This window comes from Symphodus melops, assembly GCF_947650265.1.
Source record: "Symphodus melops genome assembly, chromosome: 18".
Classification (NCBI taxonomy): Eukaryota; Metazoa; Chordata; class Actinopteri; order Labriformes; family Labridae; genus Symphodus; species Symphodus melops.
The window spans coordinates 2092799-2103214 of NC_136708.1; the positions used below are offsets into that span (position 1 = coordinate 2092799).

General features: G+C 49.0%; 2 protein-coding genes across 2 annotated transcripts in view; one reads left to right on the forward strand and one right to left on the reverse strand.

Annotated features, from left to right (window-relative positions):
* The window catches only part of vars2 (valyl-tRNA synthetase 2, mitochondrial), a 12379-nt gene extending 6755 nt beyond the window's left edge, over positions 1 to 5624 (reverse strand). The window contains exons 1-17 of the mRNA XM_079368898.1: positions 5308 to 5624; positions 5006 to 5198; positions 4844 to 4925; positions 4668 to 4768; positions 4129 to 4250; positions 3972 to 4038; positions 3764 to 3861; positions 3554 to 3635; positions 2890 to 3009; positions 2667 to 2775; positions 2474 to 2562; positions 2185 to 2275; positions 1965 to 2092; positions 1750 to 1853; positions 933 to 1014; positions 773 to 849; positions 327 to 414 (exon numbers count right to left, since the gene is read on the reverse strand). Coding sequence (XP_079225024.1) covers positions 327 to 414; positions 773 to 849; positions 933 to 1014; positions 1750 to 1853; positions 1965 to 2092; positions 2185 to 2275; positions 2474 to 2562; positions 2667 to 2775; positions 2890 to 3009; positions 3554 to 3635; positions 3764 to 3861; positions 3972 to 4038; positions 4129 to 4250; positions 4668 to 4768; positions 4844 to 4925; positions 5006 to 5191 — 1626 coding nt within the window. The 5' untranslated portion in view covers positions 5192 to 5198; positions 5308 to 5624. The remainder of the gene's footprint in view (positions 1 to 326; positions 415 to 772; positions 850 to 932; positions 1015 to 1749; positions 1854 to 1964; positions 2093 to 2184; positions 2276 to 2473; positions 2563 to 2666; positions 2776 to 2889; positions 3010 to 3553; positions 3636 to 3763; positions 3862 to 3971; positions 4039 to 4128; positions 4251 to 4667; positions 4769 to 4843; positions 4926 to 5005; positions 5199 to 5307) is intronic.
* A 603-nt stretch (positions 5625 to 6227) lies between these two features.
* ppp1r11 (protein phosphatase 1, regulatory (inhibitor) subunit 11) lies at positions 6228 to 8686 on the forward strand. Its single transcript, XM_079367887.1, has 3 exons — positions 6228 to 6590; positions 7252 to 7360; positions 7988 to 8686. Exons 1-3 carry the CDS (start codon positions 6513 to 6515, stop codon positions 8170 to 8172), a joined length of 372 nt encoding a protein of 123 aa, XP_079224013.1. The 5' UTR covers positions 6228 to 6512; the 3' UTR covers positions 8173 to 8686.
* Positions 8687 to 10416: the final 1730 nt, after the last annotated feature.

Genomic DNA, 10416 nt, shown 5'->3' on the forward strand with positions numbered 1-10416 from the left:
ACACACACACACACACACACACACACACACACACACACACACACACACACACACACACACACACACACACACACACACACACACACACACACACACACACACACACACACACACACACACACACACACACACACTTTAATCTGCATTCTGCTTGATGGAGACTTTATATGTTGGAAACTGAAAATGACAAAACACAGTTACAAGTAGAGGAGGTCGTGACCTTCACATTCAGGTCGCGACCTTCACATTCAGGTCGTGACCTTCACATTTAATGAAATCTGTGTGGTTGTTTTCACGTCTTTCTGCAGCGTGTTTACAGATCTGACCTGCTCAGCGTCGCTGGAATCAGGAAGCTGCACTCGGTACGCCGGGATCTGATGACCCCACCAGAGCTGGCGGGAAACGCACCAATCACTGACAACACACGGACATTGTGTGATCACACAGCAGCTCATTCATCATCAGGCTGCTGTCATTTCACTCAACACGCCGCGTCAGACAGACAGGCAGAGGCTTTGTTCCTCACACACACACACACACACACACACACACACACACACACACACACACACACACACACACACACACACACACACACACACACACACACACACACACACACACACACACACACACACACACACACACACACACACACACACACACACACACACACACACACACACACACACACACACACACACACACACACACACGTGAGGAGGAGGAGGAGGAGGAGGACGTGTGAGGTCACAGCAGGCGAGGAACACACCTGACGTTCGACAGCCAGCTCTTCCAAGTCTTGGCGTACGAGTGAGGGATGATCTCCAGCTCGCCTTCGTCCACCGCCTGCACACAGAGACGAGACGTCGTCATCCCGTCACGTCAACCGTCAGTGCATCGACGTGAACGCACACACCTGCTGCTCTCACCTGCACGGCCTTCTGAGCCATTCCCTCACAGCGGACGAACCACTGCCTCTTCAGCAGAGGCTCGATGACGTCTCCGGAGCGGCTGAGGAGCAGAGGGAGGAGCAAACTAAATCAACACTTCATCCTTTCACTTCTTTAACTTTAAAAAGGACAGCACGGGGGTCGCCGGTGGCGCAGCGGCAGTGCGCGCGACCCCATGTATTGAGGCTCAGTCCTCGCGCGCGGGCGGCCTGGGTTCGCGTCCGGCCTGTGGCCCATTTCCCGCATGTCTCTCTCCCTGATTTCCGACTCTATCCACTGTCCTCCCTCTATCATTAAAGGCAAAAGGCCCAAAACAAATCTTTAAAAAAAAAAAAAAAAAAGGAGAGAGAGAGAGAGAGAGAGAGAGAGAGAGAGAGAGAGAGAGAGAGAGAGAGAGAGAGAGCGATGACGTGCAGCAGAGGACCAGGATGTTAGCCTCTCGTGGCTAAGCTGCACGGCGCCCCCTTCAGGACTAAATTAAGTCCAACTAAGTCTGAGCAGGAACGACTGTTTTCATGTCTCGGGCTGAAGGAAGCAGAAACGAGCGCCCTGAAGTGTCGGGGTGGAGCTGCATGTGTGAACGCAGACTTTCCCCTCACTGAACTTTCTGTGTGAAAGGAAACATTCAGGAAAGTGTGAGGAAGTTTAAATCCTGCAGCACGACCGCAGACTTCCTGCACGGACACAAACTGTCCATAAAAAGTCTAAAATCCTCATGATAGAGCTTCAGACTCGTTCTCTGTTGTGTGTGTGTGTGTGTGTGTGTGTGTGTGTGTGTGTGTGTGTGTGTGTGTACCTGCAGAGAGGGAGCGTCATGGCGTGGCTCGTCTTCCCTCTGAACAGCTTCTTCTCCATCAGCGCGTCGACCACCTGCTGCCTGGCATCGAAACGCTTCACTCCCTTCATTCAAACACAGATCATGACATCACAAACCGTCAGCGCCGCTCCTCCGACACGACACACACACACACACACACACATGCACCTCACAGCAGTTTAAAGACAGCGCACCTGCAGCCAGTGTCCACAGGGGGGCGACATGGTCCCATCTCCTGCGATCACAGTGAGGCGGGGCAGCGAGTGTCTCTGAGCCAGCAGGAAGTCAGCGTGGTCGTGAGCCGGAGTCACCTTCACTGCACCTGAACACACACACACACACACACACACACACACTCACTGAGCACGTGCAGGAGCAGCTTCTGAGGACACGTGAGGTGTGTGTCGCTCTCACCTGTTCCCAGCTGCATGTCCACGGAGCGGTCGGTGATGACGGGCAGCAGCCGCTCAGTGAACGGCTGTCTGAGCTGTTTCCCATGAAGAGCCTGAAGGAAACACAAACTCAAGTTCAGCTGGATCTTTTCTTTACACTCAAACACTCATTTAAAGATCTCGCCGTCTCTCGAGGACGACGCAGGACGTGATGCAGCATCTCAGGACCCCAAAGACGGACCTGCAGAGTCCCTTCTGGGGTCCTGACAAAGCTACTCTTCATCAGAACTCCATCAAACACACAGACTGGCCTGATATCGAGGGTCGTCGGGGTGAACGGCGACCGCCACGTCTCCCAGCATGGTCTCAGGCCGGGTGGTGGACACGCACAGCTCCCCCTCTGACGGACACACACACACACACACACACACACACACACACACACGGCGTGATGACATCAGAACTCGTCATGTGACAGGTTAAAGGAGAGGTCATTTCTCTCACCGTGTCCGTCCAGAGGATAAGCAAACGTCACCATCGTGCCAAACTCCACCTTCTCCTCGTAGCCAGGGACAGACAGCATGCTGCGTCCACTCAGCTCCAGAGAGTCCACCTGGCACAGAACACACACCTTTACACACACACACACACACACCTGGACTGTGTGTGGACACGGCCCCTCTCTCTCTCTCCAAAGGATCCGAAGCCGTTTGCACTTCAGTCTCACCTCGATGTCAGAGATGGCCGACTCCAGAGCGCAGCTCCAGTTCACCAGCGCTTCAGAGCGATAGATGAGACCGGCGTCGGACAGACGGACGAAGGCCTCGGTCACCGCCCGGCTGAAACTCTGCAAACAGATTCAAAACCACGTGAAGCAGCTCTCGTTAATCTCAACACGAGGCACCGAAAACAATGTTCCCTGTGGAGCGACTTTCAGATGATCGACATTTCATTTCATTTCATTTCATTTGATTTCATTTGATTTGATTTCATTTGATTTCATTTGACTTCCAGCTGTTCTTTTTGTTCCTGGTGACTCATGAAGATAATCGCTCCATTTATTCTTCACTTTAACATGCCATTCACTGCACATTATATATATATATATATATATATATATATATTTTCATTGTCCTGTTGAGTCCGCCACATTATAGTCCCCTGTTGGATTTGTATTTATGTTTTTGTTATTATTTTATTCGGTTTTTGACTCTTTTCATTCTGTGCTGCTGCTGCTGTAACACCTGAATCTCCCCATTGGGGATCAATAAAGTTATATCCTATCTACAGCAGTGAAGGTCGACCTGTGAGGTCACCTGCTTTAGTGCAGATCAAACCTTCATTGTTTTTAACATGAGAAGTCTCCACGTCATGTTTCAAACAGCTCTTACTGGATCCAGAGTGAAGCAGGCTCTGCTCCAGTCCAGAGAGGCTCCCAGACTCCTCAGCTGCTGGTAGATCTCGTCTCCTTTCCTGAAACACACAAAGGCAACAGCCTGGACTCAAACGTGTTTTTAACAAACTAATAAATCACCGTTAACTCTGGAGACTCTGCGATCAAAAACTAATCAACTCTGGACGCTGTGAAGGTGAACACTCACTCCTCCTTCCATTTCCAAATCTCCTGCAGGAACTCCTCTCTGCTCAAATCCTTTCTGCTCCTCCCTCGTTCCCTCAGCAGCTTCCTCTCCACCACACTCTGCAGCACACACACACACACACACACACACACACACACACACACACAGTCTTCTGAAAGCTCTGATATAAAGTCAGCGAGCGGTGGGTACGGGTTCTTTAAGGCGGTACCTGTGTGGCGATGCCTGCGTGGTCACACCCGGGGACCCAGAGGACTCTGTGGCCCTGCATCCTCCTCCTGACGGAGAACAAACACAACCACGTTACAGCTCCAGCGACAGACAGACAGGCGACATGCTACATGCTCGCGGGTGTCCTTGTCAGGTACCATCGGACCAGAGCGTCCTCCACGGCCACGGTGAGAGCGTGGCCGAGGTGCAGCGTCCCCGTCACGTTGGGAGGAGGGATACACAGGGAGAAGGTCCGATCCACCGCCTGAGGTAAACGCTCCTGAAGGTGTGAAACAAACAGCTGTGAACATCCAAAGGCAGCACCTCTTTATAACAAGCTTTTCTTTTATATATATATAGTTGTATAAGTTATATAAGTTGGTGTTATTGTTCTTATTGTTTGTAAAATGTTAAAATAAAAAGTTATTTAAAAGAAAAGCTTTTTTTTAAAACTGTAAAACTGTCTTGTAAACATTTGTGTTTTCATGTCACGTTGATGCAAATTTACAGTTCAAGTTAATTGTGTGACCCTGAGTAGACACGTTGTTGCCAAGGCGACAAGGGCCCTGGGTAAGGATGTTGTTACCAAGGCGACCAACATCAGAGATCACAACAACTATAAATCAGTGCAGTGAAAGAAGTGAGGTCAAAGTGTTCTGTGGAGAACGTTCAGGGAGCCGTTCTAACATCCTCTCACATGCTGCTCCGGCCTGAAGAACCCCTCTCTCTCCCACCACGGATACCAGCTGGACTCCACGTAGTCCGGACTGTAGGCAGACGGGAACGGCAGGCTGGTGTCTGCAGAGAGACATCAGCACGTTTACAGTTTGTCAGGACACACACACACACACACACACACACACACACAGTTACCTTTCTTTGCTCCAGGAGGAGTTAGACCTGGGTACACTATCTTCTCCTTATCACTCCATCTCACAGGGTTTTCTTCAGCAGACTGCAAACACACACACACACACACACATCAGAGTTGTTTCTTTTTCTTCTGAGCGGTTTCCTTCTTTCTGTCCTACTCACACTGTGCCGGCCTGACAGTATGGCCTCATCCCTCTCTCTTCTGCGCCTCTGTTTCTCAGCCTGTGGGCGTTTAAGGGACTGAGACGAAGAGGAGGAAGAGGAGGAGGAAGGTTTGGTCGAGCTGCTGGAGCAGAGTCTGATTCCTCCTCTCCTTGTCACACTCAGGACACAAGTTGCCCTCCACATCCTCACACTGAAAACACCGGAAACAACCACAGTGACGTCATGTAAAAGTTCATCATTGATCCAGAGCAGTGAGCTTAATGTTCTTATCCATTATTAGTTTCTATTATTGAACTCACCGCGCATGTCTGCTGCGACCTCTAAATCCAGTGAGTTACTTCTGTACCGGAAACACACGAACATGCATTTAAAACACGTTTAAATGTATTTTTTATATTCCATTATTCTATAACAGCACGTTAAATACGACATTTTAAATAACTGTTTTAAAGATTTTGTAGTTTCAGAATGAGGACAGTGTTTCTGGATGGACATAAACTCGTCCGTCTTCAAATATCTTCCCCACTACACTATCCTTAGCATCCTGTCTATATTTTCAAAATAAAACATGTCCACTATAAATAACATAATGTCCTGATCACTTATATCATTCTTATCATAATTTTGATGATTTGCTGGGCTGAGAGAAACACGATTTGGCGTTACTGTGTTTTAATTGGATTTAATCCAATAATAATGATAATAATTAATACAATTAAAAACGTTTATGCAATTTTGAAAGTGTCTCGGAGTTTGTCTGCAATGCTTTGGTAAATAAAACGAAAAAATAAATTGGACGTAAATTGTTGGTTGCCTTGGAAACGAGTAACTAAAATGAATTATTTCTACTGTAATCATAATGATGTTGGTAGCAAACCAATTCTAAGTTATCTAATCATTAAAAAACGGTGATTACAAAAGAAAAAAACAATGAGCTATAAGGAAATAAGGGGTTTTATTTAAAAAAAAAAAAAAAGCTGTCGTATAATTTTTAAGTTTAAATGTAGAAATGTTGAACTTCCTGTTTAAAACGGGCTCGTTCACGTACATGTAATGCTCCTCGGATATTCCAAAACTCAAGAGTTGAGAAAGAGGTTCTGCTGTCTCCGGGGTATTCATCTCGAGTTGTAATACCGAAACAAGAAATTAAGTAATAAACTAAACGTGTACTAACAGGTCATCTGTTTATGTGAAAGAACTGGCGGTAAAAGCCGAGTTGTTCCGATTTGAGGAAACGTCGTGTGTATGTTTCCTACGTTGAAACTCCTTATTCCGATCGTTCCGTGAACGCAGCGTGATTGTACATCCCGTCTGTGTGTGTTAGCCGCATCGCACCAAAGTGATCCAAGATCTCCGAGTCTTCACATCAGAAACCTTTTATTTCATCAACTTCTGATCACAACCAGAACCGGAGTGAATCACCGGAGCGGGCGGAGTGTTTTATCCCAGTCTGACCGCGGGTCTTTTGGCGTCGTTAAGCTAGCTGACGGCAGCGTTAGCAGGTATGGCGGAGGTTCCCGGGACTTCAAGTGAGACGATAACGGAGACGGTTCAGACCAGCACGCCGCCGCCGCCCCAGCAGGTAACCCTTCATCATCATCATTATGAGGAGGATGAGGCTGTCACTGTTTGATAATGAGTAGACGTGTTAATGTAACGGAACACAGTGTGCGTGTCACCCAGTCTGACGGTGTTATGGTGAGGTTTGCAGCCCAGCTATCTGATGCCCCTCCAGGCCTGATGTGTTACACATTAACCCTAATGAACCAAAGTGCATTATTAGTACCGACAGGTTTGCCTGCACTCCCACACGACTTCCGGTTGTTTGTTTTTTTCCACTTGATCTCAAATTAAATTATATTTATGTTTATTTAACTTCTCACACAGCAGATCAAAAGTCAGTCCCACTTTAAAGTCCCAGCTCTTCTGCAGACCTGCAGACTGTAACATAAAGACAGAGGAGACATTGTGGATCGGTCCTCACGCTGATCCGGATCAAATCTGAAGACCTGAGCGACAGGAGACACAGGGATGATCAATTTAAAGGGTTTAATTTTTCATGCACAACTTCAAAGTGATAGCATCTGCTTCAGTCCTCTGAAGACATCTATAGACCAGCATCCTTTAGTGGGGGGGGGGGCTGTAGTCCTGGGATATAGACGGAGAACAAAAAGCTGCAGCATGCACACACACACGCACACACACACACACGTCCTCACAGCAGCGTCTCTCGTGTCTCTCAGGAGGGACGCAGTCTGACCATCAAGCTGAGGAAGAGGAAGACGGACAAGAAGGTGGAGTGGTCCAGCGACACCGTCGACAACGAGCACCTGGGGAGAAGATCCTCGAAGTGTGAGTTCACCGTCTTCGTCCTGACAGAGAGAGAGAGAGAGCGAGCGAGCGAGCTGACGTCGCTCCACCGCTGCTCACGTCTTTAGAATAAGACGAAAATGCCTTTATTCCTTTTGGCAAGTTTTATAAAAACTTCAGGGGCCTCATGTACCGAGGCTGTAGTCCTCTTGTTGCACGTCCTCTCTCTCTCTCTTTCTCTCTCTCTCTCTCTCTCTCTCTCTCTCTCTCTCTCTCTCTCTTCCTTGTTGTCTCCTGTTTTAAGGCTTTTTGACTGTGTGTCCCTTTTAAACACTGATCAGAATATCTTTAATATAAAGGGGGGGGGTTGTCTCCATGGCAACATTAGACTTTTTTTTTTGCGTGGTCAGAATGATGCTGGAAAGGTAAAGTTTAAAGATCCATGATCAGAGGTTTCAGACGTGTTAAGCTGGATCGAGGAACATTTTAATATTCAGGCTCGCGTGTTTGATCCGATCCTGCAGTCTGGAGATATTTTTAGCTCGCGCTCTCTTCAGTTTCTATTCCTGACATCACAAACGTCTGAAGACGGCGTCGCTCCGTGGTGTTTGCAGTGAGTCATTGAACGCATCATCAGGCTGCGTTGTAACCCTGAGTGTCGTCTTGCAGGCTGCTGTATCTACGAGAAGCCCCGACAGTTCGGAGAGTCGTCCTCCGAGAGCGACGGCGAGGACGACGACGAAGGCTGCGGCAGCGCCCACTGCATCCTGGGTCACGGCAGGACAGACCACGGACAGAGGGGGGGCCGGGGGGCCTCGGGGCCTCCAAACTCTGGAGGGGCGCACACACACTAATGAGGCTGAACGGAGAGGGAGGGGAGGGGGGAGGAGGTTTCTCACGCGTCAAACAAAATGCACTCTGTCTTTAGTTTAGCTCCATTAAGCGAGGAAAGGGGGCGGGGCCAGACGCTGAGTTCAGTAACCAGTCAGAAAGTCCAGCTGCATCATTTCATTACCTGCTGTAAACGGCAGTGAGCATGCTCAGTAACCTGCCAGCTCATCAGGTGATCACGGACTGATGAGGACACGCCCACATTATGTTGATGAGAGGGAGGAGCCAGAGAACGTGGAACGCTCGCTTGATTTCCTTTGACTTTAGATTTCGCAGATTTTGGCGTGATAAAAGAAACGAGCTCACACGTGCTGAAAAGACGCAGCCGCTACAAACCCAAGCCACGCCCCCTTCAAAATACGCCCCATCCAATCTGATGTAATGTAACCCTTACCTTAACCAAGTGGGTGGGCGTGGTCTGTAGGGGGCGTGGCTTGGAATGTACCTGCTGCTGTAGTTGGGTATACTTTAATTTTTCAGATCCTTTGTAGCCCCGCCCCTAAATCCTCGCCTGCTGCCTGGTCGTAAGTCAACAGAGAGGAGGAGCTCAGAGAGAGAGAGAGAGAGGCGTTTTTAAAACGTGTGTGACGTCATTTTGAAAAGAAGCCGGGGGCGTTAAACGTGACATCACAGTGATCCGTTTCCATGGAAACACTCAGCCTCCTCTGTAGGAGTGCGGGTCTGTTTGTCATTAGTGAGTTAAAAGCTTCAGAGGTGGAGCTCCAAACAGGAAGTGTCATCGATCAGCAGCGTGATGGACTCTCTGACTGTGAGGCCGCCGTGCAGCACCGGGCGAGTGAGAGAGAGAGAGCACAGTGTTTTATGATTTTATTTATTTAATCTGCTCTGCTGATACTTGACGTGCAGCCGACAGTCTGTGTGAAAATAAAACCACAAACAGGAGCGAGCGGGCGGGCGGGCGAGCAGGGAGAGCGAGCGGGCGGGCGGGCGAGCAGGGAGAGCGAGCGGGCGGGCGGGCGAGCAGGGAGAGCGAGCGGGCGAGCGAGCGGGCGAGCGAGCAGGGAGAGCGAGCAGGGAGAGCGAGCGAGCAGGGAGAGCGAGCGGGCGAGCGAGCAGGGAGAGCGAGCGGGCGAGCAGGGAGAGCGAGCGGGCGAGCAGGGAGAGCGAGCGAGCGGGCGAGCAGGGAGATCTCTGAACTCAAACGTTAAAAGTCCTCGCCGCCTCTTCTTCATGTGTGGAAAAACAAAATGTTTCCACGCCACAGCTTTCAAACTAAAAGCTCCTGCACGCTCAAAAAACGCACAAATGTTGCCGCCGTGGTCGAACAGTTTAGACGGCGTTCGGGATTTTTTTTAAACTAATAAATAACATTTTAAAAAAAGAAGCTGCGTACGACTTTATGAGTTTCATCGCCGTGCTGTCGTTTGGTTGTTCTTCGTCATCATGGTTTCCTTCAACTTCCTGTTTAGAAAAACGCCAATCACCACGCCGCTGTTCGGGGAATCATTTGTACTTTATTGATTGAACGCCATGTTGGAACTCTTTGATGTGTTTTAACGATATTTCAGCGACTCAAAGAAATAAAATAAGTGGACAAAACGTCCCGACCAGTCCGGGCTGTAGCCCCGCCTCCAGACCTCCAGACCGCCGTGAAGGCGTAACCATAATGGATGTGTGAGATCCTTTAATAACTGATATTAACTCTCAGACGAGTGAGATCAACTTTGATCCACACCTGTAGAACAGCAGGGGGCGGGGCTTCACAAGGCTGTCAGTGTGACTCAGATCAGCTCTCCCGTAACCATGGATACGGTGACTCTGTTTTCAGACGACTGTCGGCTGGTTCGTTTGTTTGGGTTTCATATTTTCTTGATTGATTTGTTTTTTCTCTCCACTGGACAATCCTACAAACGCTGATTTATACACGGCGGGCTGAAGATTGAGCTTCTGTGCTTTTTTCTTTTTTACTGAGTGACGTCAGAGCAGCAGAGGGGCGGAGCCTCAGTGTGGACGAACAACCTTTTTACCTTGTTGTGAACGCGACACGTCATGAGAACTAACTTTATTGAACTTTTCAATCCCGTGTGGTTTCAGAACGAAACGTCGAAGCTTTAAAACGTCTTCAGTCGTCTTTTAATTAAAAGCTGCGAAGGCGAGGGAGCGCCGTCCGAGTCGCACTGATTGGTCGGCGACGTCCAGTTTGTTGTGACACGACGCGTAACCCTCTCTTTGTTTTAGTTGCCGTG